This window comes from Verruconis gallopava (assembly GCF_000836295.1).
Source record: "Verruconis gallopava strain CBS 43764 unplaced genomic scaffold supercont1.13, whole genome shotgun sequence".
Taxonomy (NCBI): Eukaryota; Fungi; Ascomycota; class Dothideomycetes; order Venturiales; family Sympoventuriaceae; genus Verruconis; species Verruconis gallopava.
Genome location: NW_015622149.1, coordinates 164,080 through 190,683, shown reverse-complemented (window position 1 = coordinate 190,683; position 26,604 = coordinate 164,080). Strand labels below are relative to the sequence as shown.

Below are 26,604 nucleotides of genomic sequence, written 5' to 3'. Positions count from 1 at the left end.
GCCCTGAGCACTCTTCCGTCCATTTCCTGAATCCATCTCCCTTCATCGACCGCCACTCCGGGGCACAGCATCGACCACATACAAGACAAACATGTCGCGAATACAACAAGATCAGTTCATCGACGAAGATGAGGAAGAAGAAGTCTGCCCGTTGTGCGTCGAAGAGTTCGACTTGGGTGACCGATATTTCAAGCCTTGCCCTTGCGGCTACCAGGTCAGTACTTGTCCTTTCGCTCGACGAGATGGTGATGCGTTTTACTGTTGCTTGTATACTGGATCATGTTCCTTCTTCAGACCATGTCCAGTACGCGACCAAGTGGCCTCAAACCATCGCTAACGAGGTTTCTTTATGAGCCTGTCGATGAGTGGGTACTAATTGAGAGCAAGATATGTCAATTTTGTTATAATAACATTAAGACGACAATGAACGGTTTATGCCCTGCGTGTCGAAGGCCATACGATGACAAGCCCTTCTCATTTAAGAACATAACGCAGGAAGAGCTTCTGCAGCACGAAAAGAACAAAGCTGCCCAGCAAAAAAAGAAGGCGGCTGTGAAGCAAAAAGAGGCCCAGAAGCGCGAAGCAGACAACCTCAGCCGAAAACATCTGGCTGGTCTACGCGTACGGCAGCGAAATCTCGTTTATGTCACGGGTATGCGACCAAGGATACAGGGCGACCGGGTCGCAGAGCTACTGCGAGGGAAGGATTACTTTGGACAATATGGCGAGATAATCAAGGTTGTTGTCAGCAAGTCTAAAGATGCTTCTGCTACGCCAAATCAACCGGTGGGCATTTACGTAACGTTTGCGCGAAAAGAGGATGCTGCGGCATGCATTGAAGCCATAAATGCCGCTGCCCAGTCAGGTGATGGTAAGATACGGTAAGTTGGACAAAAGTCATTGAAGCTACGAATTAGAACTGATTTGCTTTAAAGAGCGCAACACGGCACAACAAAGTATTGTTCTGCATACCTTCGTGGCGAGACCTGCAACAATCGAAACTGTATGTTCCTCCACGAGCCTGGAGAGTCAACCGAGAGTTTTACTCGACAAGATCTTTCGAACATGAACGCTAGCTCGACACAACAGCCAAGTCATGCAGCAGACTCTGCACATGTGCAGCCTCCTCCTCAACACACACAGCCTGTCGCCGCTGCTACACAGGATCACTCCCCTCCAAGTCCCACGACTGGAGATGGAACTGCTTTGCCAGCGGGTGCGACTTGGGCGCGACGGGGCAGTCGCGCAACTTCGTCATCTGTTGCAAGTCCAGTCGTTACGAATACTGTCCCTGCAAAAACAAATGATCAGAAGTCGAGTGGTGATTCCCTGACAAAGCCAACTAAGGACGCAAATTCTGATGTTGCGCCGTCACGACCGGTATCTTCAGCATCAGCAACAAAACCAAAGAAGATGCGAGAGCCATCAGCATTTCAAACCCTTCTGAAAATTGCTTTCGATCCCTCCATCAAGTTTAATTTTTCTCCAATCGGCCTCTCCGACGACGACATTAAGCTTCTCAATACTCTACCTCCACTATGGGATCCGCAGGGTGGTTTCAAGAGACAACTAATGAAGGAAAGAGAAGCGGAAGAACTTCGGAAACAGGAGGAAGCTGCCGCAGCGTTGCAAGAAGCAGCGAAAGCAGAATCCGCAGAGCCTGAGACGGCGCAAGGTGGCAGCCTGCAATTAGGTGGCGAACCGGAAGAACGACCCGACCGTACGTTCAACCAGCAAGCAATGATACAGCCTCCATCCAGCTACCTTGATCAGCAGCACTCTTTCGCCAATGATCTCACTGGACTAAGCATACGTCAAAGCACCCCATCGCAACAGCACCAGAATCAATTATTACTTCGACAGTTGCAATCTGCAAGTGCGGCTCAGCACCAGATTGGAGGACATGGCAGGCAGCCTTCCAGATTCGCATTCAATGAAATTGGAAGCTTGAAGGCAGGGGCTGGAGTTCAACAAGCAAAGGGTCTTGGTGGCTTTAGTGTACCTGCGCAGCAAATTCCCTTTTACAGTAGTGTTCAAGGTCCGCCTCCGGGACTAAAGACAACGGGTACACCGCCTGTCAACGGTGGAAATATGTTCAGTCACGGTCAGAATTTCACTTCCGGATATGCTGCTGCGGCAGTAGCATCACGCGACCCATTTGACGTGCGTGGTGGTCAACAACGCGGTGCTGAGGCAAAGCGTGAGTTTATGTTCCCTTTCAGTCACAACACCTCGAATTCGTCCACTCCCGCTCCGCCTAACATGGGAGGATACCCTTATTCTCAAGAGCAGCCGCAGAACAAGCAGAAGAAAAAGGGCAAAAAGCATAGACACGCCAACACCTCTTCTTCTGGTGGTGGAGTGATCGATGCCGCTGCTGATCCTAGCATCCTTCAAGCCCGACCATATGCAAATGGCGCACCGGGCTTAAACAGTGGGCTTTACGGAGCAGGGCAGGCAGGTCAAGGTGGGCTATCATCAATGTACAGCAACTACGGCCGCGCTGGTTGGTAGAGGATCCATTCGCTTCCCATCACATTCACTTCGATGTGTGTTCTTCACGAGATTTTGACGAGCGACGGAGGCGCCTCTATTCCCAAGATTCCCTTCCTTTCTTTCTTTTAGCTTACACATTACCTTTTCGCACATTTGCATTGGAGTTAGCACGCAAATTCACATAACATTACGGGATCGATTGTATCATGAAAGAGTTATTCCAAAGTCATTGGGTAACATGACCTCGCTACGCAAGTCAGCAGGCTCGGGACAACGGCGTCTGGGGGGTTACAGGCAGCTTTTTCATTGCGATCAAGCTTTTTTGCTCTTCACGCCCTATCAAGCTGGTCATCCGGCCACGGCCGGTGTCTTTTTCCTTTTTTTTCTTTTACAGGGATACACATCTTCATAAGAGGCCGCCAGAAACCTCCGTCGTCTTCGTCACAGTCCGTCTTATTGTATGTAGGGTATGCATACTTTGCCATACAGATTCCTCTTATAGGGCGGCATAACAGGTTTTATTTCTCCAACAGTTTAGACACTAGCTTTTCCCCCCTTCCTCTTTTTACATTTTTCTTTCTGATTTGTGACGAAGACGACGGACGGTCTAGTGTACTCATATTCTGTGAATTTTCCGCAATCCTCCGCCGCTCGTCACTCGTGAAAGGTAGGATTCGTCTGCAGTACTTTGGTGATACCTCTATCACGATACGCCCTTAGATATCGAAAGAGACTGAACAAGTTGAAACTGATGTGCTGACGGTATAATATCTAGATGATCTGCCTGCACTAGGACAATTAATTGAGCCACCCCGGCGTGCGACGCCAACTTTACCGCCAGGGCTATTCCCGAACCTCGAGTCTCAATTTATAGAATTACCACGACGGGGACACCCGTCTGCGAACGAGCGCGAGACTGTTCAAGGCGACTTTATATCTAGACCATCCTCTGGAGCACCCAGGGACAAAGCTGTGGCTGATGCTAAGAGTAAAATACAGCACATTCGACCAGCGACGCCTGTCAGGCCAGCCGCAAAGGACCCAACGCCTGCTGAGAGCGTGGGATCAAAGAAAGAGAAATCAGGAGTTGCTACAAAATCAGAAACCCCCAAAAAGAATACGACACAGTCGCCGAACAAAACAGAAGTGTTGGCTTCTGATGCGAAAGGGAAGTCAACCCCTTCAAAGACCGCGGGCTCGGCGAAGGCTGATGAGACAGCGCCAATCTCAGCACATGAACGCAAGGCAATTGCTGAGCAGAAGATGGAAGCTATCACATCAAAACGACCACATCCAGGCAAGCTAAATATAGAGACATCTACAGTCAGCGCAAAGGAGAAAGATGTGGACTCGCCTATGCCATCTGCAAGCTCGAAACCAGACATTGTTGGTAGACTATCACGAGCACCATCCGTCAGCGCGACGTCTCTAGGCTCACGGCCTGGCACTCCTCAGCTTGGAAGCACAGTCGCGACTGGGTCGCCTCTGAAGAGAACGGTTCAGCCGAGAACCATTCGCATCACAGACACGCCGAAAGTTGAGACAACACCAGTACTCGCCCCTGCTACCACCACTACCACCGCCACGGCCGCTGTGTCAACTCCGCCTTCAGTTGCTGCAGCACAAACAGTTCCAAGCAAAGTGGTGTCGAGAAGGACGAGCATTGCATCACTAAATGCCCCTGGAACACCATTCACAGAACGTACCGACACAATGTCTGTGACTTCAACGTCAGCTTCGAGGGCGAACTCTCCACCACCCGTACTTACTAAGGCAAAGAGCAAGAAGAAGGAGAAGGCGAAAAAGGAGAAGGCTTTACAAGTGGAGGCTCTTATCGCGTCCAAGGAAGGTCCAGCTGAAGAGGTAGCGCCAATTATGGCCCGGAAAACAAAAAGCAAAAAGAGCAAGGCCGCTCGAGAAGGTCCGACACCAGTGACCAAACCGACGCCGCCACCAGCCATCGCCGAGGAAAAGACTGAATCTACTCCCGTTGCTAAATCTTCACCGCAAGCTACAACATCTGTCGAAGCAACAAAGACAGAGACTGATGAGAAAGGAAAGGCAGAGAATCATGAAAATAGTACGAAACATAAGTCCCCACCATCTAGTCAGGATTCAAATGCACATGACCAGAAGACAACAGAGTCCTCTAGTCCACTCACTGCAGCTGCTATTCTGCAGGCGCTCGAATCAACACGTCAGCTTGCACTAAGCACGCTTAATATGCTTAAACCACTTTCATCGCAGTCGGAGCTCAAAAGGCTAGGAATTGACCCGTTCACTTCTGCAGATCTACAGAATCACATTGAACAATTGCGTTTCGAATTGACAAAAGCAGATGAACAATTGCTCAAACAGGGACAAGCCGTTCGCAAGGATCTCAGTGAGCACATTTCCAAAAATGGACGTCTGAGTGGAAGGTGTCTGGTTACTCCTGCAGGGACTAGACTGAGCTGCCTGACAAAAGAAGAGGAGGACAGATACCTAGAGCTTGAAAAGCGAGTTATAGCGGAGAAAGGCATAAGCCGGTGGGGTGGTGCAGGTGTGTCCCACATAACAAAACAGTCGCTGAAGCCCAAGAAAAGCAAGCTTCAGAGCACTCTTGCGCAAGAAGATATTCTCCGAGCCTTGTCAATCGCCACAGAGTCCCTTGAAGGGGCGCTGAGAGACGCGACGAAAGGATCAAATCCGATGGCGAGAGCCGAATCTCTCTCAGGGCCCTCGCCTGTGCATCTTGCTGGGCAGACTGCCGCTTCAGCTGCACGAGCGGATGTGCACCCACAAGACCCCAGCTTGGACGCAAGGGAATATGTGAACAAATTTGTCCCTCGAGTCCTAGACTTGAACCCGAGCACTGTCGCTGTTCCTCCGGGTGAAGACGACGTGGAAGATCAATACGTTCCAAGCACAGCTGGCTGGAGCAATGGCCGCTTCCCGGTCCATCACTCTGATCAGGCTTTGGAAGTGACCCCTCAGCATCTCGCGGATGCCACTGCAGCAGCTGGATTGGCATCGAGGTCTGACTATAACCTACGTTCTCCGAGTCCTCATGTCTCGGTTCCATCTTCAGCATCCGTGACAGAAGCGAACACTGCCGCTGCCATGGATACCCTGAAGGAAGCTATGGCAACCGCCGGTCTAATCGCGAAGCTTGGTGCAAATGAAGAGTTGAAGTCATCGGAAGCTCAAAAGAGTAAAGAAAAGGCTACAGGTGCTGCAGCTGGTAATCACAAAAATCTGCATACTACGCTTGAGAAGGCAGGACGAAGGGAGGGTGGTGGTACCAAAGCAGCAGGTGCTGCTATGAGCATGGCGGACTTGGAGAGGGAGAGCTTGAGAGAGAGGATTGCGGAGGCAAAAAGGGATGCTGCGGACTGGGAGAAACGATTCAATAAGTTGGTGAGAGCAAACAGAAAGTTGGTTCTAGGGAATCATTGAGTGCACGGCATGGGTGTTATCGATTGGGAAAGGCAGTGCCTCATTCACACACACACACACATATATATATATATGAGATTAGGATATCTTGTTTTCCAGCCTACTTGCGGCTTTATTAATAGAAGTAGAATATGCGATATGTTTGCAACTGGGCTAATAAGCAGATCTATTATCGCCAACGCAATTATACAACAGCGCTGGGTGATTCTGATGGGACTCAGAAGAAACGTCCTCTTATTACCGAGTGCATCACCCTCAAGAAATATAAGAGTAATCATGATAAAGAGATGACCCGAAATTGTTCGACTTCCCTGGCTTGTAGAAAGAAGATGCTGCGCTCGGAAGCTGGCACACCTCTAAATCACGTATTCTCGACATAGCGTCGATGTCCCAAGGAAGTCTCGCCACATGGTCGTTGGAAACCATTACAGGCCGCAAAGCATAGTAAATGGTCGAGTCCAGTGGGGTTGCGTGACAAGTACTAGGTTAGCATTTTCAGTTCGAAGATGCATCCGCTTGTCAGGATTTAGATGGACTATGGCACTGTGCGAGCAAGCAGGATCGAGCCTCTTCAAGAGATCCATTCCAGCATGGCAGCTGCAGTGTCCTCCGCGTGTGCTGGAGATCTCAATACGATGCCGCTTAGTTGTAGTTGTGGTACATGAGAGCGACTTTCGGCAGGACAAGCCGCAATGCGGAACTTCTCCGCCGACCCCGCAAAGATCGTGACCATTGCTCACGCCGCCGCCGGAGTGCCCACATGGCCTTAGTCTGCTCGGCACCAACATGGCCGAAACTCCCCTTCATTTCACTGGAGCCTTCTTGCTGCCCTTAGCTCTAAAATCCCCAGATCTGAGTGCATTGGCAAAGTCAGTATGTTTCATAACTACGCACCATGCTCTCCCTCTGGGCTTTGAGACTGACCATTGTAAATAGTCGAGTGCTCGAAAGATCTACATCTGACCGGCCTAGGGACTCGGCTGTCAATTGAATGAAAATAGGACACATAAAATGCCTCCTCTTATACGGGTAGCGCCTACAAAGGCTGCTCGCGCAGTCAACTTGCTTCGTACATTGCAAGCACACCCACCCTCATGTCCGTGCCACAGCAATCCGGGCCACCACAACTCACCTTCACCCATGTCTATGACGAGCCGCAAGATCTCTCCCAGGCAGATATCTCGGTCGCTAGCCACGCCAATTGACAGCTCACAGCAAAAGGAGTATGCCTTTGAGATGGCAGCGTCAAGTATACGCTTTGGGCCAGGATCGACGAAGGAAGTGGGCATGGATTGTACGAATCTGGGCGCAAAAAGGGTCATGGTCGTCACGGACGCAAACGTTGACAAGCTCACGGCCATGAAACAGGTGAGGGAGGCTCTGGATGCCGAAGGAATCGATTTCCAGGTTTATTCGAACGTGCGCGTCGAGCCCAAGGATTCCAGCGTCAAAGAAGCAATCGAGGTCGCGAAGCCATACCAGCCGGACCTTTTCCTCGCCGTAGGAGGGGGCAGTGTGATCGACACGGCCAAGCTCATGAACCTGTACACATGCTTCCCGGAGGCTGACTTCCTGGACTTCGTGAACGCGCCGCTGGGCAAGGGTCTGCCAATCACGAAGAAACTGAAGCCGCTCATCGCCATCCCGACGACCGCGGGAACGGGCTCGGAGACGACTGGGACGGCCATTTTCGATCTGGTGTCCAAGAGGGCGAAGACGGGCGTGGCCCATCGAGCCTTGAAGCCGACGTTGGGAATATGCGATCCGATGAACACGAGGACGATGCCATCTGCCGTTCATGCGTCGTCTGGTCTTGACGTGCTGTGTCACAGTCTGGAATCCTGGACTGCAATCCCGTACAACGAGCGCACTCCACGTCCCTCAAATCCGATCTTGCGGCCTGCATACCAAGGCGCAAATCCAATTTCCGACATCTTCTCGCTGCAGGCTCTTCGATCCACCGTAGAATATCTCCCCCGCGCCGTCAGAGATCCCGATGACTTCGAGGCCCAGAGCCAGATGCTGCTCGCTGCGACGCTAGCAGGCGTCGGCTTCGGCAATGCTGGCGTTCATCTATGTCACGGCATGAGCTATCCGATCTCGGGGCAGAACCCAGGCTATAAGCATCCTGGGTATGAGGTTCCCACCGATATCATTCCACATGGTGTCTCCGTTGCTGTCACAGCACCTGCTGTGTTCAAGTTTACCGGCGCTTCGAATCCAGAACGGCATCTTGCGGCCGCGGAAGCGTTTGGCGTCGACGTGAGCAATGTCAAGAAGGAGAGCGCTGGAGAAGTGCTTAGCGAGGCATTGGCCGAATTTTTGATCAAGTTAGGCGACCAGCCGAGGGGATTGAAGGCATTGGGATTCACGCACGATCATATCGATGATCTCGTGGAGGGAACGTTGCCTCAGAAGAGAGTGCTTATGTTGGCACCGGCACTGGACGAGACGAACGTCGAAGTGGAGAGGGAGCAGCTGAGGGGATTGTTTGAAGAGGCCATGGAGTACTAGTATTCGGGAGCTTGAAAAATTCTGTACATATGTGAAGCTTTGTAGCCCCACGAATGTTGAATGATGCATTTCAGTCTCGACAAGAGGATGCCGGAAGCATTTGTCACCTCCATCGATATGCGAGCTATGATGACATCTACCTTCATCTTGGGCAGTCTCAGTCAAGGCTGCTTACTGCAACACGCATCCAGCAGGCTCATTGACAGGCAGACGAATTCCGGTTCTTGCATCCGAGATCATGATTCGAGGTCCCGTCTTGGGGGCTCCTATCTTCAGCAAGGTATCACATCTCTCTACAAAACAGTACAAGCTGCGCTGCTTCACTCTTCTCTCCGTACCATATCGCTTTTCACCTTGATTCCTAATACTTGAAAAGCGATGCGCTGTCGTGAGGCTTGATTTCTTTGCCAGGGTGCTAAATCCACTCAGCCGCAAGCGTGGAGTTCTGCAATGCGAAGGCTGTGCTGCTCCCGACAAGGTCTCGAACCGAGCGCGATTTGGAAGCAGGCGAAGACGGAGATGACTGTTTGCGCCCACCTAGTCACGAACGGGGGGTGTGCTGCATTTGTGCTTGTGTCTTTGCACACTCTTGGAGCCCACCGTTGACGTTTTCGAGGTGCTTGTGGTTGCCACTCGGGGTGCAAGAGGCCTTTTTGGCCCTGGGCGCTTTGATGATGATGTAACTGACCTCGCACCTCTCTAAGCTAACGCCCCGTACTTTTGAGACATAACCGAGACGCAAAACTCAAATACGCTTCCAAATAACAGACCAGCACAGCGACCAAGCCTCTTATCCCCTGATACCGTCGCCGCATATATCTTCATGCGTGTCCAGCCCTTTGCGCACATCGTTCGCAACATCTGCATCTTCACAGCTGCTGCATCTGCCAGGTCCCGTCCGGCTTCTCACCGCACCGCTATACACGCAAGCCGAACCGCTGTGCTCAAGTCTTCTATGCCCTTTGGACTCTTCAACCTCTTCTCCAGCTCTGCTTCGTCCAGAAACATGTCCTACCCCGGCGACAAGGGCGACGAATACTACAGGACTGTGCTTTCTCCAGGCATGTGACAACCTTCCCCGGCTTTACAATCTGTCCGCAGACCCGTTCGACTGACAGTTTTTGTTTGACCTCTGCAGAGCAGTTCCGCGTGATCCGTGGAAAGGGCACGGAGGCCCCCTTCACCGGCGAATACGACAAGCACTACCCCGAGAAAGGCGTGTACTGCTGCGCGGCGTGCAACGCGCCCCTCTACAGAGCGGACCAGAAGTTCAAGTCGGGATGCGGGTGGCCTGCATTCTTTGACACGGTTCCGGGCGCCGTGACGAGGCACGAGGACAGGACGCTCGGCATGGTGAGGACGGAGATCGTATGTTCGAACTGCGGAGGGCATCTGGGACACGTATTCAAGGGCGAGGGCTTCCCGACGCCGACGGACGAGAGGCACTGTGTCAACAGCGTGTCTCTGAAGTTCAGCGAGGATGACAAGATGGCATCAAAGGCCGACGAGGGCGCGGCAAAGGTTTGACGATAGAAAGGACCATTGCACAAAGTCGTGGGGGGCTTCGGGACAGCTTGAGAAAACCTACGTTGATGAATGATAATTCTGACAAGTGTTCATGATGCTCAATGGGACAAGCTGAGAGTTCTTGTCTTTTCTTTTTGTTTTTTTTTTTTTTTCCCTTGACGGACTCCGCCCAAAAAGTTTCACGCTTCCACCTAGTGACCGCTCGTGGCCTGCGCTCCCAGCCTCCCAGCTTTGTCGCCCGCACGGAGCTCGTTCAGGGTTTCCAAGGAGTCCGGTAATGGAATCCAGGAGCAGCCGTACCTGCATTAGCTCTCGACAACGTAGAGCCTCTTCCTCTCTCTGCGCTTTTTCCCGGATTTGTTCGACACGCCCAGCCAATGGCAGGATGCAGTGACGGGCACTTTTGGTGGAGAGACATGCCAGGGCGGGCCATCCCGCCGCAGCGACGCACGGGCCGTGGTTACCCAGCCACGAGGTCGGGGATCCAGCCCCTCCATGACAACGCACGGGCTGGGCCAGCAATAAATGTTTAAGATGCCGACGTCTTTGCCTACAGGTGAATCTTCTTTGCTATTCACCTGCGCATCCTCCAAAAGAGCCGCCACGCTGCCACGGGCTTCGATTTGCCTCATTGACCGTGTTATTTCCTGGAATTGACTGTCCGCCAGAGGAGACATAGAGGCACGAACCAATCCCACTCAAAAGGTATGTTAGCGACGACGATGACCAACGAGGTCTGCAGTGTTTGCAACGGATGCTGACCGTCTCACCAGACATCCTGCAAGCTGCTCGCTCCAGATCTATAGCTCCAGGCCATTGAAATCTCCGCTTGCACGTGCTCTTGAAAGAGAGAGCAGCCGTCACACTTCGACAACGTTAATCCCCCGACACCAACGTGAAAGTCGAGGTGTACAAGCTATACGTCGCCGACGTACGCCCGGAGCCTTTGCAAGCATCACGTCTCACCTCGCCTCGTCACATCACAACCTCTTCGCATCGCGATCATGAAGGAGAACATCGCCATCTTCCTCATTATCCTCATCCTCTTCATCGTCATCGCCGTCGTCGGCTACTTAATCTTCGTGCTCCAAGATCGCATGAGCGTAGCGCGGAGAGGAGACACAGAATCCGAAGTCAGCAGCGCGGCTGGCTGAAGGCCTCGAGCCAGAAAAAAAAAAGGAAGAGATAAACAAAAGGAATAATGAAGGAACGAGGAAGATTTCGGTCACGTTGTTTCCTTCGCCCTCCCCCCGCTCTCGAGGCGGGTCGCTGTTTCGTACATACGCATCGTTGCATATACTACTGCATGGCCAAGGCGTTGGGTCCTTTCTAATCATTTCTTTTTCCCCCTTTCGCACCTGCTTTACATTCACGGACAGTTCGGGAGGATCATAATTGCGCGGAGTCGTACGGGATATCCAAACAGAGAAAAGATGAGCTACGACCACGAATCGGGACGCTGGAAATAGCTACACGTGTATGAGAATACTTTCAGCGCCGAGATAGAAATCTTTGAACGAAATGAAAATGAACCGTCAAAATGAACGAAAAGAGTTGTGCCGAGTAGAGAGTTTTTTTTTTTTTTTTTTTTTTTTTTTTTTTAATGGTTTGTGTTCTCTCTTTGTCCTCCCGCTTGATCGTACCGCTGCGTAACTTTCCTTTCCGAAAGCTTGGCCAGCTCCAGACCGAAGGTGGCACGGCATTCTCACTCCATCCTACTGGCCACCTTGGATAGCTTAGGAACCAGTGTTTTGCGTCGTCTTTACCCTAGCTAGGCACTGCGTGAAGAAGAGAGCCTCTTTGGACGCTCTCCTTCCTGTCATGCGATATGGCCCTTGGTAGATCTGATACTCTTCGCAATAACCAACGTCTCCTTGTCGGAAGCGGATTGCTAAACAAAGAAATCTTTCTTTCGGGATCAATCAAGTTCGCGTACTTGCTCTCTCAAATGTTTTCGACGGACGTTTGGGATTTGATTCAATCACTAGCGGCAGTCTGTGCAAGAACGTCTTGGGGTATCTCTGTAAAGAGGATAACAACATCGTGAGAATTCCTTCTGGACACGATTTGGAAGCGATTAACATCACAATTAATCCCGCCTTTTTACATCGTTATCCAGAAGGCGGCACAGGAGAGATTCTATGCAGCGACAGCGACTTGAAACACCATCATTTGCGCGACATGGTCAAGCAGTTGGCTCATTACCTTCTATTACCGATGAAGGAGATAAAGCTGTCTTTGCCTTAAATTTGTATCAGCAAACGAACGTTCCATGATTTCATTTCTAAGAAAGCGCTTTCGAGAAAAGTACAGATCAACGAGAGGAAGCTTTCCGGGTCTACACCGAGAAAGAAGTCGGATGAAGATGGGAAATGTCGTAGTAAACGGTGTACGGAATTTTGCCATAAGCATTGAAATTCAACCCCGAGGGCTTGTGGCTAGATAAGAATGATTCGCAAGTTTAGATTCGACGACGCGCGCATGTTTGTATATGAAACGCATTCCCCTGAACGCCGTGCTATGTCCCTAAATTCCCAAATCCGAATTCAGCACCTGTATGTTCTTGTTGATAGCACAAATGCCGAACGAGGGGGAGGAAAGGTCAAAAAGGGCTCTGTTAGCGAAAGAAATACTGGCACCCCTTTCTGCCGTCAACGATTTGACCCAAGAGCGCGCTTTCAATTTCCCGGCTCCGCATTGAATCACCGAGGTTCATACAGTCTCGACGTAGTTGCTAAAGGTAAGTCAGCATAAGCAAAAATAAAGAGGTTAGGCGCGTGCGTACCTTGGAAAGATGCCTTCCCTATTTCCTATCCTGCCGGTCCACCAATCGGTTGCGTTCTCCGTCCTCTTCACGATAGTGATTATATCACCCTTCTTAAAGCTCAAATCGCCGTCCTGCTCTCCCTCAAAAGTGAACTTCGCAATAGCCTGATTTGAGGCAAGATCCTTCTTCGTCACAAAGTTGGGCTTGGGAGCCGTCGGACGACTTGGTCGAGACTTGTCGCTGTAGTTGCTGTCGAAACCGGTGCTGGAGCGTCCACGGGAGGCAAGCGAGTCGAACGTCTCGTTTGGATTGGCGCGGGAGCTATACGTGTTGGAGCGTGACACGCCGTGAACGTCTCCCCGATCGTATACATCGTCCTGCCAAGTTGACGATCGTTGCGGCCGATCGCGGTACTCGTAATCGTCGTTCCGTCCATATCCACCACCTGTAGGAGAGCGCGGTGACTGTAGATTTGCACTTGGTTGACCTTCGCCCATGCCTGCTCCACGTCTTCCTTGCCATATATCGTCGTCGTGTGTGTCCTCGTATACTGGAATGTCGTTGTAGATTGCATCGCCGCCTCCGAAGCCAGAAAACACTCTTGAATTTAGTACTCGCATCAGAGGATCCGCTGCTGGGGGCACAGGAACCTGTCCGCTGAGTAGGGCATTGGCGGTGACTCGTCTGTTGTACATCTTCTCATTGGCGTCTCTTCTTTCAATGAGAACGCTGCCTTCCAGCGAGACACCAGCGAACAGACCCTTGGTCTTGCTATAGGCAAAGATACCGCTGACACTCTTCAAACTTGCAGCACCCGCGGCTTCCGCGTTTCGACCTACGGGGCCGGCGGCGATAGAGACATTACCACCCAGCGTGATTGATCCTGCCTGTGCAAATGTCTTGACAGCGCTTGCGTCGTTCAGGATGAAGACGAAGTCTGTAAGTTCGAAACCGATTTGTCCGCCAAAGCCGCCGCCAACCGTTCCAATGGCCGACGGCGCTGACCACGAGCCGTCCGCAAGACGGGCGACGACGACGCCGGAGCCAAAACGACCAGAGCCAAGGAAGCCAGCTTTAAACACTGTTAGGACAGCCAGACCCTTCACGTTTGTTTAGTCTCTGTGTTGTATGTGTGGAGAACACAGGCAAGAGGGTACCTTTGCGCGGCTTAGGATTTCAGGAGGAATGATCTTGTCGGGCCCGAAGGCTTGGTTGGGATCGATGAACGAAGCCAGAATCTTGCCTGCTTTGCGACATTCGCCTGTCCAAACAAGTCAGCAGAGGGGCGGGAAGCGAGAGGTTTGCCGGCAGGCGAAACGAACTCTTCATGCTGCTAGGCAGCGGATTGTTTATGGAAAACGGCATCGTGACGACCTTCTGTCAAACACGTGCGGCAGACCCAGATCAAGTTAAAGCGATCAGAAGAGAGGGACCGGAAGCAGAGGACGAGACGGTTATCGACTCGGCGAGGCTGATGATCTGAATGGTAGGAAAAATGGACGAGGGAGAGTCTGGTAGGAGTAAGAGCAAAAGCGTGCCCTTGCGCAGCTCCGGGTGATGGCGGGGTGACCAGAAAAATCGTGGCGCAGCGCAACTCGACATTACCAAGGCTGAGCCCATGACGAACGACGTCGCGTGCTGGGCGCCGCCTCCGCTGATTCACCTCTCGTCTTACAGCTGTCGGGCCAGCTCAGAGGTGCGGTTCGCACCCTGCTTTCGTTCGCGAACGGCATCTCAGGCACGCGTTGCCGATGTCTGGGGGATTGCGCAGCCGTCGCCACCGCCTGATGCTTTTTGGCAACGTCTGGCTACGTCATCGGCGCCGCTGTGAAGAATCAGCCCAAGCTGGGTGAAAGGCGGCTTCTTCCCAAATCTTATGTGTCGAACACTGGGCGGCGCCGGCCAGCTGATTGCAAAGCTGGGCCTTTTGCACATCTTCTTGCGTCCGGATTAACTAGCGATGTCTCCCCGTTCAGTCTGCTCCAGGAGGCTCGGATCGAGTGTTCGAACGGAAGCTAACTGGTCACGTCATATATGTACACGATAGAACAACGGTGTCATATTGCCTGCAGTTCAGCGTTGGTCAACAAGTAAACTCAGTCCTCTTTACCTCAGCCTTTTCCGCCCACAAAACTTTGGCAAGGCGACAGGAATATCTTAGTATTGCTTAGCTTAATTTCTCTGCTAATTCTCGGTGTTGCATCTACACTCTCAGGCGGGTTTGCAGAGCCGTTCTCGCCACGTCGTTTTCAGGTCCTTCTTATGCCCAGACGTCGCGGTGCTAGCAATGAATTTCAAAGGCCAGGCAACAAGACCCAAGCGCTCCCAAGAGTATTACAAGCGCGAGATCCATGTTGCGGCCCTTTGGAAGGAGACGTGAAGTTGGAACGTATATTTCAGGCCGCGCAGCCAATTCAACATGTGCGTCACACTCTTTGCCAGTCTCCACGACAAAGGCACGAAGAGCGCCCGGTTGGATTCTAGGCAACCAAACGGAGATATGCGGACACGGCTAGCATCACAGTTCTCTCCCGAAGACGCATATACTTATATAAGCTATTTAGACCATAAACGAGCCGAACAAATCTCCACGGCACGCAGGGAGGCTAGCGCCACGTTCGTATCGAAGCAGTTAAGGGCTTTTAGCCGTAGCCACACACTCTCTCCAGAAAAGACGCCGTGACGAGGGTAACGAGCATCTTGCATTATTTCCGAGAACTTCAACCATGTCGTTTTAGTGTTCGTCGACGCTAAGTCACAGAACGGTTAGATTGTTCATCTTCGTGTTCTGGATTCAAAGCCTAGCGAGCAGCTGAAAGGTGATGTGCCAGCCTGTAGCATGCCAAATAGCTGTAACAACATAGCTCATGTGGGTTTCTGTTCCTTCGAGATGTAGGACTGTGCGGCCGTCATTTTTGAGCTTTCGCCTTCACTAGTGCCGCAGCAATTTTTGGTCATGAGATGACATAGTTCCCTCCTGCAGTTATTGAACCAATGCATCCCCGTCGCACACGTACGAACTGCTGGTATGAGTCGTACAAAAGGAATCCTCTGGATGCGCCCAGTATGGCTAGGTCATGAGGAACCCCTAGGTTTGAATGACCGTCTGAAAATATCTACTGCCAAAGGATTCACATCTACGATGCTTGGTTCACCAAGGATCAGAACATGTTCCAAAATCATAGTCGCACTAGATCGATTCAACATCTCAAACGAACCCGTGTAGAACGTGGCGTAGCGATTCAGAGAACGAACGTGCTTTTGCTGTCGCTGGGAGGATTGAATGTGGGACGAGAAGGCCCGTCTATCGTACGGATAGATCTACAGCCTGCGACCGTGGGCGGAAATATTCTGCGCACCACTCCCAGAATAAAGAAATCTCTCTACGAGTCCAGGAGAAGCAGATCATGCAAGCGATTCCCTTGTGTTGCCCTTATCCTGCAGGATGAAAAGCTTGGTCACTGGCCATTGGCTCATCGTTGCCGCAATCTCTACTTGTACTACATATGCAGCCTCTAGTACTTCAGCCCCAAAGTCTAGCGGGCTCGATAATACGAGCCTCTGACCTCGGCAAGGTTTATTCTTCTTGGCACGCAAATCCCAAAACGATACAGGATGAGGCATTATTATTAGTGTCTTGCACATGTTGTCACGTCGTGCTCTCAAAAGATCTCCTCTACTCCGTGTAAACATGTACCCAAGAGACGAAGTTTCCAAGAAAAGAGAACGCAGCATACAGGAGACTTGTATTTCAGGACAATTGGCTTCGTAAGATATTAAACTCGAAGGTTCTGGAGCCTTGAAATATAACTTCTCAATTTTAGCCTTGACTCCCGCGTTATAGATAAATTAAGTTGGGATCTTGTGATCCAGCTCCTCCTTCAATCAAAGAGGCAAGACAGATACCAAGGTAGACATTTTGTGGCGCCTCCAAAACATGGTCATGAGCAGGATCTAATCCGGATCCCAAAACGGACAAAAAAAATCTGAGCGCCGTGGGTGCGTAATGATACAAAATCAGTTGGGGTGATGAAGCAGCTGTGGTGACGTGCACCTTGATTAGACAGAAGAAATAACCAGCAGCAAACAAACGAAAAGCCAAAAAAAATACCGCCGTAAAAGCCAAGGAAGGGCGACATCCATATTCCATATCCTTACCAACAGAATAGACGAGCAACTACGAAGCGGCAGCAACCGGAGGATGTCCGTCGGCTCCGTTAACATACACCCTCTTCAAGAAGTCAATGAGCATATCCACATCGCTCCTTGTACTGTTGGCACCGAAGCTGACTCTCACGACACCGGTCCATTTCCCTTGCCAAACCTCGATGGGTTTGCTGCATCGCATACCTGCTTTGAAGACATTCTCAAGTTCCTCGGGGCTCCATCCCAAATGAGTGGCCATGCCGCCGGGGTTGCACATAGCGCCCGAGCGGACGTATAGGTTAGCTTTATCAGCAGCTTGTTCAACAGAGCGGTAGCCGACTTTGGACCCGTCGCTTCGATACACGTTGAAGGAGATAGTACCACCGTGGGTGCTGGGATCTCCTATTGACGAAGTTGAGTATATCTCGCAGAGCGGTTGTTCGGTTTTGTGTTTGAGTGTGCGAAGCTGGGCGTAACAGTAGCCTGTCAATGCCGCCACGTGTGACGAGATTGTGTCCATATTCGTAAAGAGCTTTCGATGCACATCTAGCGCGTGATCAAGCGCGATGATGTTGTGAAAGGGTAGCGTGCCCTCCTCTAGTTGCTCATTGAGCGGCGTCCTGCGAACCATGAACGGCTTCTCCAGAACCGTAACGCCATCGACAGTACCGCCAGCAAAATACTTCTTCTTACTAAAGAGATGCGCCGCCGATTTACGGATGAGAAGGCCACCAAGATCCGGAAAGCCAAAAATTTTGTAGAACGAAATTGCCATGAAATCTGGTTGCCATTCGTCGACGTTAATCTGCTTGGTTGTAGCCAGTGCAGCGGCGTCAAGAAGGGTGAATACGTTCGAAGATCTTGTCTTGATGTCCTTCAGCCAGCGAAGCGGTAGCCGACGGCCTGTCATATTCGACTGCCCTGGGTACGCAAAGAGACTGACAATGGCAGAGTCAGAACCATCGGATGAGGTAGTTGCTTCCTGTGACAAGCCTTGAATCCACTGCTCAACCTCATCATCGTCTTTGAAACAGTGTGAATTTGCCTTCGTTAATTCTCTTGTGCCGATGAGACTGTTGTGTGCGTCCTTGTGATAGCCATACCAGAACTTCGATGCATTCATCCCTTTACGCTCATCATTCATCGAGTCAACGTAATCTTTGATGGACTCGCCAACAAGTTTGATGGCTGCTGAGGCATTAGCTACAAAGACAAGGTCGTAGTCATCTGCATTGGCACGAAAGAACTCGAGCGCCCGTTTACGAACGGTGGCGACACGGGAGGATGAGTTGCGTGCTGGCAGGGAGTGTGTATGTGGATTGCCATATATGTGGGCCCCAAGATCTTTTGCGAACTTATCAACGAGTGATTTGGCAGGGAGCTGAGTACCAGCATTATCTAGATACGCACGCCCTGCGATGATGGACTTAATATTTCCTCTGTAGGGGGATTCAGCAAGATTACTTACCCTTAAGGTCTGGATATTCGACGGAACGGAGCTTTTCCACTTTCATGTTGTAGCCTTCAAGTTTGTTCTTTAGATTATCTGTGGAGATAACGGACGATGATGCGGAGGCAGTCGAGAATTTGTAGGGCACACCCGGATCGAGTGATCCTTTGGCTTTGGCATTGGAGCCCTTAAGGGCCTTCTTGATACGTGTAATAACATCCCTTCTGGCAAGAGGAGCCTCTTGCTTTGCAGCTTGGATCTTAACGGGTTGGAACAGTGTGCTGCTAGAAGTTGTAGAGTTCAGATGGATGTTTGATTGAGCCTTCTCATCGTACAGAGTATTCACGGAGTGAGTCGATGAACCTTTTGGTCCAGCAATATGAGGATGTCGCTCGAGGACGAGCGGAGAGGTGGACGCAAGCATAACCATAATCTAGGGACTAAAGAGCGGTGCAGAACATCCAAGAACAGAATTGCAAACAGTGCGAGAGTATAGAATGGAGAAAGGATAGTGTGAAGCCGATCTGGTCTGTTTATCAGACTGGAAGATGGTTCAGTAGTCAGGTGAACTTTACAAGAGTCGAAAAGGTAAGGAGTTTGCGGCGTGTCACAACAGTATGAACAGGAACAGGCACGTCACACAGGTGGGATGCATATATATGGCGAACGGCGTAGAGATACGGACGACCAAGTTCTGATCCAGCTCGTTGGCTATGAGTGTAGCGAATGCATGGCGCCACGGAACCTGCTCCTCTCTTCAACCAGACTTGCGCCTACTTCAAAGGGCATTGCCGTCGGTGTGGGCGAGGAAGCAGAGCGATAATGCACTGCGCCGTCAAATCATGCATGCGTAGCTGTACGGTGATTGGGCCGTTCGTAGCGGCAAGTTAACTTTCTCGGCTATGGAGACTTTGATGCAGCCCAGTTGTTCAGCCGCAAGCCGAGACTAATCCCGCTCTGGGTTTAACCTGTATTGAGACGATTCATCCACTACGAGGAACTCTTCGCATCACCCTCTCTGTACGTCTTTTTTGGTCTATGTATAGTTGCGAAGAGGCGTTTGGGTTTGGACAGTTGCTTGGCGACCGTTGATGTCGTTGGGCTGAATCGGACCTGGCGTGACACCGAAGCTCCGCAATTTAGCGTGTGCGCTGTAGCTAAGATCTTCCTCCGCGCAGTGCCTATAATTCGGTTGCCAGCGGCTTTGGTGATTTACCATTCGTCGTGGGTCTGCCTGACCATGTGTCTGTTGTCCTTATGACTCCTCACACCGCTGTACGGTTCCCAACGAACCAGCGCCATCCACATGAGTGACCTATGGCAAGAATGCATGTGTCAAAGCAGGAATGCTCGTGATTATCACTTCCGTAAGAGAGTCCGTCGTCGGCTGCGCAAAGCTTTCTCCATTATCGGGACGGGCCTACGGCTGCCAACTCTGCGGCGTAGTGCTACAACGGACGGTGAGGGAGCCGACGCTGTCCGCGTTTGACGTCGTCTCGCCTCAGTCCTGCCCTTTTGCGACTAGGCCGACCGTAAAGTCCTGGAGGGAGATGCTTCCGCTCGTCTTCCGATAGCATTCCATGATGATAGTCAAACGGGAGCGGTTCTGGTCCATCCTGTCACAAGGCCTTTGCGTGTTTAGCAATCCTGGGGGGCCAGAGCGAAAGCAGGTAAGGGCTCAGCGAGCACTGGGCGGTTGCAGTGGCCGGGCGTTGAGGATTCCACCATAAGCGACCGAGAAGGGTCGCAAAAAAACCGGGAGGAAACGAAATTCGACATTCTCCAGCATTCTGAGAGTGTAGAAGGCATATTGAACGATTAAATGAAGTTGAAAGAAAAGCTTCGAGCACGTCATTTCTGCTCGTCTTGCAAATGAGCCGTGCTGGGTGTCTTGCCGCCCTCTGATTGGTTGTCGCCCACCCTCTCACGTCTCCCCAGAGCCTGAAGACGGCCGACTCCGCCATTCGTCGCCGCGGCCCAGCATCGCGTCCTCTGTACAATCACGACACACTTGCAAGCAGCGCCAGGTTTTGCGTTCGTCAATCGCTCACACGGCGCGGCCACTCCACACCTTCTTGTCAGCCTCTCCCCGGTGTTCCCGCCCTTCCAGAAGGGCGCTGGCAAAACCTCCGGGCTGCACCATACTAGCGCGTCCGCTTTGGCAAACTCACATGCAACGGTGAAGCCGGGCGATCCCATCGGCAACCCGACAGCTGAGTGCTCTATCATCTCCAGTTCGGCCTGCGCCTCGATCGCCTAGGGCGAGTCCGTCTGTCCCTAGCCTGTCTTCGCTACCCGCCCGGCTGACTCCGCCTGCTCTTCTCCATCACCACCATCCACCACCATCCACGTCCTACACCCATAGCCATGTCCGACCCGTACACTCTCGAGAGCCAGAACAACGCCGCCCTCTCCTCCCTCTCCCAGAAAATCTCCGCTCTGCGCGGCGTCACGGTCGACATCTACGACCAGGCGCGCAATCACGACATCATCGACCAAAACAACGATGCCTTCTCCAGCTTCGGCCAGAATCTGCGCGGCTCTGCCGGCAGGCTCACTCGCATGGCCCAGAGCGGGAACAAGGTTGCCATTCTGAAACTGAGCGCCATCATCGTCGGCGTCGTCCTGGTGCTGTACTGGGTCCTCGGCTGGCTGTTCTCTGGCGGCGGGAAGTCGTAGACGTCGTGCGAATTGCAGAGCTGGAATCCGGTTCGCACGTCGTCTTTAGCCGGCCACATGTTACTATGTACAAGTACAGCGTCCCACCTGGGCCTTGAGCCTCCGTTCATGACGGAGCGTCGAAGTTGCATCAAGTGGTGTTTTCGGGCATCATGATTTCTCATCAAAGCGTGTACAGCAAAGCAGTTTCTTACTATCGCCGGACGACAGCGTTCAACAATTCGACCCACATTCCGAAGGAATACTCGTCTCAACTTCCACTGAGAATGTACATTTTCTTCCTCGATATCGAGCAAGGGAACCAGAAGAGTGGGACTCAGAAAGCCGAATGAGCATCGGCGAGGAAGAGGATGGGCTTGACGACTAGTCTGAACACGATGTGGTCGATCAGCCCGGAATGAATCTCAAGTGTAGAGTTCAGTGTCTCTATCAAGGCAGGGAGATGTGCATTCCTCGATGCGTGCGGGGGAATATCGGATACTGGCTATACTGCTCTTCGTTGTTAAGAGAGTATTGAGTTTCGAATCTGAATACTAAGCGAAACCGCTAGACCATGCAAGTCGAGGTTTACAGAGATATTCTTAGAGAACAAAGAAGCACAGCGTCGATTTTTCTTCTATATTGTGCAAGCGAGAACGCTACATACAATCTCTACCTTCCAGCACATTCATATTGACATCTTATTGCCACACGTTCGAAAACAGATCGTCAGTATTCGCACTGAAGCCTCCAGATGGCTTTGACAAGGACTGCGTACTCGTAGTCGTGGTCGCTACGGGCGATGCGTGACCCCAGTCACCAAAATCCTCATCAGCGCTGACTTGAGGAGTGGCTTTGCTTTGGCCGAAGCTGGTGGAGGCGGAGGAGCCCCAACCAAAGTCGCCCGAAGCCGAGGCGTTTGTTGTTGTGACGGACGTCGTAGGCTTATCATCATTCCATGCATTGGACGAGCCCCAAGCATCGAAATTGGATGCGAGATTAATGGTCGGAGACTTTGCGGTAGTTGGGACCGGAGTGGACTGTGCAGCAGGCGCTGGACTTGACAAATTGAATGCGGAGTTGTTATAAGATGGTGTTGTTGCAGTTGCCTGTGATGTGGATGTGGTAGCTTGGGATGTCGTGAAACCTGAATCTCCACTCATCAGATCGAAAAGGTCATTGCTCTTGGCTGGTGGATTCCCATTGTTTGCCGGAGCTGGTGATGATATGAAGTCATCGAACCCGCCAAAGGAAGGCTGTTTGTTTGTATGCGCTGGCTTAGCTTGTGGTGGAGGTGGCGAGGCAGGGGTATCGAAAAAGCTGCCTCCACCTCCAAACGAGGTAGTTGCTGGCTTTGAAACTGAAGATCGCGGACTTTTCATACCACTATCAAGACCTGCGAAAGGAGATGGCTTCTGCGATTGTTGAGTTGGTTGAGAGAAACTAAGACTAGCGAATGCATCATTGATGCCACCAAGACCTGATTGTCCAGGAGGGGATGGCGCACCAAAAGAGCCAGAGTTTGATGGAGCATGCTGAGGTTGCTGAGGCGGCGCAGCAGGTTTTGAAGCGTACAGGGAAAGGATTGACTGTTTAAGGTCTGGCCTAGATGTGGCATTACCGGCCAGAGATGGGTTACTTGACGGCCTTGCAGGGGGAGCGGCGGTCGGTCCCGACAGAAAATCTAATCCAAGTAGAGAGTCACCAGGCTGTGTTGGCTTCGGAGTTCTTTTTGGTGGAGCTGCGGCGCTTGCTGGTGGTCCGGTGCTAGGTCGCGCTGGAGGCTCGTCGCCAAACAAGTCAACATTCTGTGTTTGACGCACTGCCTGTGGAGCGGCAGTTATAGCAGCAGCACTACCACTCGAAGAGGCGACCCTTTGTGATGTAGATCGCTCAATTTTCGCTTTCTCCTGTACAACGCTCAGAGGCTAGTGTCGTCAGCTATGCGCTTCTGTACGGTCTATTGCTACTCACAACATCGTCGTCACCCTCCACATCTAGTGTTGATGGATCTGGCATTCCTCCGTCCATTACCCAGCGCTTAGACTCGTACTTAGTCCGGATGAAATTCTCGATTTTGGCTTCTGCAGGTATGTGACCAGGTGCGAGCTTTGCTTCCCAATACCTATCCATGTTAGTAAGTCGTCTCCGCAGCCGTGGGATTGCGTACTTGTTTGCCCTTGCATTACCCCACTTAAGCATGCTCTGCAATTGTTCGTCGGTCCATGAATCTAGATCCACAGATTTAACCCTGCTGATATGTGTTCCCATGCCACGATGTATACCGGAGCACCTGATAGAGACCACGTCAGAATGGATGATAGCAGGTAATCCATGCCGCTGCCCACCTTATGCAAATAAATATACCAAGATTCCAGCTAGCCCACCTCGGGTCTATAGCATGCGTCAGTCTCTAGTTACGAGGCGAGAAACATAAGTGACCCGTACGTTTGTTCCTCTTGCAGTCGCAGCAACTCTTATTCGCTTCAAGCTTCACCAGTTGTTTGAGCGTATTCCGGTTCCGCTCCGCCGTGCTCTCTGGCACCGCTCGTCGCGACATGCTGTTCCTTTTTGCCACCCGAGCTGCAGTGTGAGAGTATGAAAGGAGCGGAGGATGCGACGTGACCAAAGGTGCAGGAAAGGATTTAAGGCACCAAACACGGTAGCTGAATACGTCGCCTGTTCAGGCGTTCAGGTATTGAGCTTGGTAAGGTATCGACGTCAGAGGGCAATCAGATCTACTTTTACGTCAGAGCGTAGAAGAGCGAGCGTTTGGCTTGGAGTTTCAATTGGGTCGTAGCAGAAGAGTAGCTCGACGGTTGTGCGTGTTGGAGCCACGGTATGTAGGGTCGCAACGTCGAAACAATTGTAAACCTGGGTCGTGAGCGTATACCGAATCGGGAGGGTGTAATATGTTCCACGATGTCGAAATGCTTACATAATGGTTTTTCACGTGATTTTTCGCCCGGTTGAATGCTAACTTATGCTATGCTGTCTAAGATAATCGTTGAATTTATCAAGCTTTACCCATTCGCCAAATAAGATTTTTCTGTATTAGCTCCATTGTTTGTTTGCTTCGCTTCCCATTGCGAAGAAAAGTCAAGTTATTTTCTCATCTAGACTTTTCACTTGTTAAAAGGCCTTGCATTGTTAATCGTACTTTTCATTCTATTTCCACGTGCCTCATATATTTCATCGCATCGTATCGTTTTATCATTCTCCTTCAAGCTTGATCTCATGCCCATCCGAGTCACGTACGAAAGCTCCAACGCAATTGTTGATGATAGCCGCACAGGCCAAACCCCAAAAACCAGTGCCCACGACTCCCCATACTAGCCCGCGTCCGTACAACCAGCTCATTGACGCTGGGCCGACTGTGCGGACTGCGCTACTTATACTTTGGGCGATTCCGTGGTAGGTGCTAAGAACACTTGGATGCGGACAGCTATTGTTAACGAGAATAGTGGTGCCGGGCAGAGCGAATGTCCGAGCCATGACTTGGATGGTAAGGACTGTAATTATGCCTACCCAGAGCACGATACCCGTCGCTTCGTGGGGTGGCTGAGAGGTCGAGGGCAGCAATGCCAAGTATGGAGCCAATGTGTAGCATATTGGAAACAACAATAAGCTATACCTATAGCTTCTGACAACGCCTAACCTACCTGACCATGAGGGATAAATGAAAAGCTGAAGACAAATCCCAATGGAACCTAGGATGGAAAGAGCAAGACCGATATGTGCTGGCGATAAGGCCAGCCCACCGTTGAAATGAATTGGAAAGGATTGATGCTTCAATGCTGGGGGCTGAGGGTGCTTCGGGTCGTATCGCGGCGTGCTGAGGAAGATAAACCACAAAGCGTTGAACGTGCCAACATGGAATGCGAGAGATCCGTGAGCACATAACGTCACGATTACATTCTTTGTCCAGATTCTCCGTAGGGGCAGTATCCTGCGTTTCTTAAGTTGTTCTTGCTCGACTTCCACATGCGACTGTAACTCAACGTCTTCATCTGGAGTCTCGGTCCCATCTGTTAACGGAACAGAAGTATACATTGTCGTGTCGTGTCTTCGTCGAAGAATCAATCTTGCAAGAAAGCGACCAAGCTGTCGACCGCGGTCAAGTCTATGTCGGACCACCTCGTGGGTTTCATCCAGCCCTAGCCACAACATGAGGGCTGAACTGAACAAAAAAAGTGCACTGACGAGGTTTGGGAGTGCATACGGCCATTTCTCCATCCACCAGACGCCACTCTTCCCACCAAAGATAGAGTCTTTGCCGAAAAGTTTAGGATACTGCGTTACAGGGTCTGATAATATACCACCTAGTATTGGGCCAATGATGACACCAATATTGAATGTCATCGGCAAGAGCATGAAGGCTCGAGATTGATACTTCTTCTCCTTGATAATTTCAGATATCATCTAGTAGTAGTTAGCATCAGAGTGTCGATAGTGAGCGACTGGAACATGCCGTCCTCATGACTCCCACGTTGCCGTTCAATGCGCCACCGATGACCCGAAACAGAACCGCGGAGGCAAAGCTTCGCGAGAAACCAAACCCTAATGCAGATACCATGGTGCCTAGAAGACCGATAATGATCACTACCTTTCGCCCGAACATGTCAGAGTCCGACGCTCGCCCCCAAGGGATAGCAGTTATGAACTGGGCAGCGGTGAATGCTGCACCGAGAATGCCTGCCTGAGTCGATATCATGTCATCTGGTTGTGAAGGATCGAAAGATTTCAACTGGTAGAACATGTAGGATTGCAGACTGGTCTGGGTCAGAGGTTCTGCCAGTCTCGCTATGGTGAGCAGAGCAAGTTGGTCTTTCTTCGGTAAATCCTTCCATTTCGCTGTTTTAGGCTTGACATGCTTGTCTTGGGTCGGCCTCTGCTCTTCCTCGTTGACTGGAGCAGGAGGTAGAACGGTTGAAGAGTCTTGCATTAAAAGAGGGTCTTGTTCATTAATTTGATCTAACGAAGTCTCCTTAGACGACTCCGTCCAGCGAGGTGACTCGCCATCATCCCGCAGCGTTGAGGTAGTTGATATCAAACTGCCAACTGAGTCTGCGCTTTTGTGCGAGGCCGCCTCCGGGTGAGCATTTTGCCCGTGCATCTATAGCTGATATTGGACTCGGTAAAAATTTGGCGAACCTGCGACAGAAAGGATTTGGCGTATCATGAGCGCCCTATGTGTATTCCAGATTGGGATTTACAACGCGGATTAGCTTCAGGCGCGCCGAATGGTTAAGAGCACAGGAATATTGGTCTCTATCGACAAGATGAAAAGCAGCTGCAGGCTGCCCGCCGCTTGCAGAACGAGCCGCAGTTTCTGGCCAGTCATGATCTGTGTGAAGCGCGCTTCGGTACAAAAAGGTGCGGATAGTCTGTGGCGGAGGGCAGAGTTGGCGTCATGGTTTCCGGTCCCGGTCCGATGTCCAGAGGCGAAAAATTACATTATTCGCTCTCTCCACGCACTCGTTGGATTCGGACTTCGCTCTAGATGAAATAGCCACAACTGGCTCATGACAGTACTAGCTTGGTAGTCCAATATAATTGGAAAGTCAGACATGATCCCTCCCGTGTTATGGCGACAGCTGAATCTCAG

At 51.3% G+C, this 26,604-nt stretch overlaps 9 protein-coding genes across 9 annotated transcripts; 5 read left to right on the top strand and 4 right to left on the bottom strand.

Annotated features, from left to right (window-relative positions):
• Nucleotides 1-91: 91 nt before the first annotated feature.
• Nucleotides 92-2,514, top strand: PV09_04546 (uncharacterized protein; the record flags this gene model as incomplete). The annotated part of the gene is made up of 3 exons (XM_016357907.1): nt 92-214; nt 388-881; nt 936-2,514. The coding sequence occupies 3 exons, from the start codon at nt 92-94 to the stop codon at nt 2,512-2,514; spliced, it is 2,196 nt and encodes a 731-aa protein (XP_016214109.1).
• A 220-nt stretch (nt 2,515-2,734) lies between these two features.
• On the top strand, nt 2,735-5,934 carry PV09_04545 (uncharacterized protein; the record flags this gene model as incomplete). Its single annotated transcript, XM_016357906.1, has 2 exons — nt 2,735-2,861; nt 3,272-5,934. 2 exons carry the CDS (start codon nt 2,735-2,737, stop codon nt 5,932-5,934), a joined length of 2,790 nt encoding a protein of 929 aa, XP_016214108.1.
• Nucleotides 5,935-6,707: 773 nt separating this feature from the next.
• PV09_04544 (uncharacterized protein) lies at nt 6,708-8,690 on the top strand. Its single transcript, XM_016357905.1, has 2 exons — nt 6,708-6,807; nt 6,871-8,690. Exon 2 carries the CDS (start codon nt 6,946-6,948, stop codon nt 8,446-8,448), a length of 1,503 nt encoding a protein of 500 aa, XP_016214107.1. The 5' UTR covers nt 6,708-6,807; nt 6,871-6,945; the 3' UTR covers nt 8,449-8,690.
• A 272-nt stretch (nt 8,691-8,962) lies between these two features.
• PV09_04543 (methionine-R-sulfoxide reductase) lies at nt 8,963-10,112 on the top strand. Its single transcript, XM_016357904.1, has 2 exons — nt 8,963-9,509; nt 9,587-10,112. The coding sequence occupies exons 1-2, from the start codon at nt 9,272-9,274 to the stop codon at nt 9,973-9,975; spliced, it is 627 nt and encodes a 208-aa protein (XP_016214106.1). The 5' UTR covers nt 8,963-9,271; the 3' UTR covers nt 9,976-10,112.
• A 2,073-nt stretch (nt 10,113-12,185) lies between these two features.
• Nucleotides 12,186-14,487, bottom strand: PV09_04542 (uncharacterized protein). The gene is made up of 4 exons (XM_016357903.1): nt 14,065-14,487; nt 13,900-14,003; nt 12,761-13,842; nt 12,186-12,709 (listed from the first exon to the last, which is right to left on the bottom strand). The coding sequence occupies exons 1-4, from the start codon at nt 14,105-14,107 to the stop codon at nt 12,688-12,690; spliced, it is 1,251 nt and encodes a 416-aa protein (XP_016214105.1). The 5' UTR covers nt 14,108-14,487; the 3' UTR covers nt 12,186-12,687.
• A 1,991-nt stretch (nt 14,488-16,478) lies between these two features.
• Nucleotides 16,479-20,173, bottom strand: PV09_04541 (uncharacterized protein). Its single transcript, XM_016357902.1, has 2 exons — nt 18,357-20,173; nt 16,479-18,301 (listed from the first exon to the last, which is right to left on the bottom strand). The coding sequence occupies exons 1-2, from the start codon at nt 18,766-18,768 to the stop codon at nt 16,920-16,922; spliced, it is 1,794 nt and encodes a 597-aa protein (XP_016214104.1). The 5' UTR covers nt 18,769-20,173; the 3' UTR covers nt 16,479-16,919.
• A 140-nt stretch (nt 20,174-20,313) lies between these two features.
• On the top strand, nt 20,314-21,778 carry PV09_04540 (uncharacterized protein). Its single transcript, XM_016357901.1, has one exon. The coding sequence runs from the start codon at nt 20,706-20,708 to the stop codon at nt 21,015-21,017; it is 312 nt and encodes a 103-aa protein (XP_016214103.1). The 5' UTR covers nt 20,314-20,705; the 3' UTR covers nt 21,018-21,778.
• On the bottom strand, nt 21,594-23,882 carry PV09_04539 (uncharacterized protein). Its single transcript, XM_016357900.1, has 5 exons — nt 23,445-23,882; nt 23,345-23,390; nt 23,167-23,289; nt 22,971-23,121; nt 21,594-22,924 (listed from the first exon to the last, which is right to left on the bottom strand). The coding sequence occupies exons 1-5, from the start codon at nt 23,554-23,556 to the stop codon at nt 21,698-21,700; spliced, it is 1,659 nt and encodes a 552-aa protein (XP_016214102.1). The 5' UTR covers nt 23,557-23,882; the 3' UTR covers nt 21,594-21,697.
• A 77-nt stretch (nt 23,883-23,959) lies between these two features.
• On the bottom strand, nt 23,960-26,263 carry PV09_04538 (uncharacterized protein). Its single transcript, XM_016357899.1, has 2 exons — nt 25,468-26,263; nt 23,960-25,418 (listed from the first exon to the last, which is right to left on the bottom strand). Exons 1-2 carry the CDS (start codon nt 26,110-26,112, stop codon nt 24,210-24,212), a joined length of 1,854 nt encoding a protein of 617 aa, XP_016214101.1. The 5' UTR covers nt 26,113-26,263; the 3' UTR covers nt 23,960-24,209.
• Between the last annotated feature and the right edge of the window lie 341 nt (nt 26,264-26,604).

Coding starts and splice junctions, on each gene's coding strand:
- PV09_04544 (XM_016357905.1), top strand. CDS start 6,946: ATGCCTCCTCTTATACGGGTAGCGCCTACAAAGGCTGCTCGCGCAGTC.
- PV09_04543 (XM_016357904.1), top strand. CDS start 9,272: ATGCGTGTCCAGCCCTTTGCGCACATCGTTCGCAACATCTGCATCTTC. Junction 9,510..9,586: donor CAGGACTGTGCTTTCTCCAG/GCATGTGACAAC, acceptor TGACCTCTGCAG/AGCAGTTCCGCGTGATCCGT.
- PV09_04542 (XM_016357903.1), bottom strand. CDS start 14,107: ATGCCGTTTTCCATAAACAATCCGCTGCCTAGCAGCATGAAGA. Junction 14,004..14,064: donor GCTGCCTAGCAGCATGAAGA/GTTCGTTTCGCC, acceptor TTGTTTGGACAG/GCGAATGTCGCAAAGCAGGC. Junction 12,710..12,760: donor AGGGAAGGCATCTTTCCAAG/GTACGCACGCGC, acceptor ACTTACCTTTAG/CAACTACGTCGAGACTGTAT.
- PV09_04541 (XM_016357902.1), bottom strand. CDS start 18,768: ATGGTTATGCTTGCGTCCACCTCTCCGCTCGTCCTCGAGCGACATCCT. Junction 18,302..18,356: donor CGAATATCCAGACCTTAAGG/GTAAGTAATCTT, acceptor CCATCATCGCAG/GGCGTGCGTATCTAGATAAT.
- PV09_04540 (XM_016357901.1), top strand. CDS start 20,706: ATGTCCGACCCGTACACTCTCGAGAGCCAGAACAACGCCGCCCTCTCC.
- PV09_04539 (XM_016357900.1), bottom strand. CDS start 23,556: ATGTCGCGACGAGCGGTGCCAGAGAGCACGGCGGAGCGGAACCGGAAT. Junction 23,122..23,166: donor GGTAATGCAAGGGCAAACAA/GTACGCAATCCC, acceptor TAACATGGATAG/GTATTGGGAAGCAAAGCTCG. Junction 22,925..22,970: donor TGGAGGGTGACGACGATGTT/GTGAGTAGCAAT, acceptor TGACGACACTAG/CCTCTGAGCGTTGTACAGGA.
- PV09_04538 (XM_016357899.1), bottom strand. CDS start 26,112: ATGCACGGGCAAAATGCTCACCCGGAGGCGGCCTCGCACAAAAGCGCA. Junction 25,419..25,467: donor ACGTGGGAGTCATGAGGACG/GCATGTTCCAGT, acceptor AACTACTACTAG/ATGATATCTGAAATTATCAA.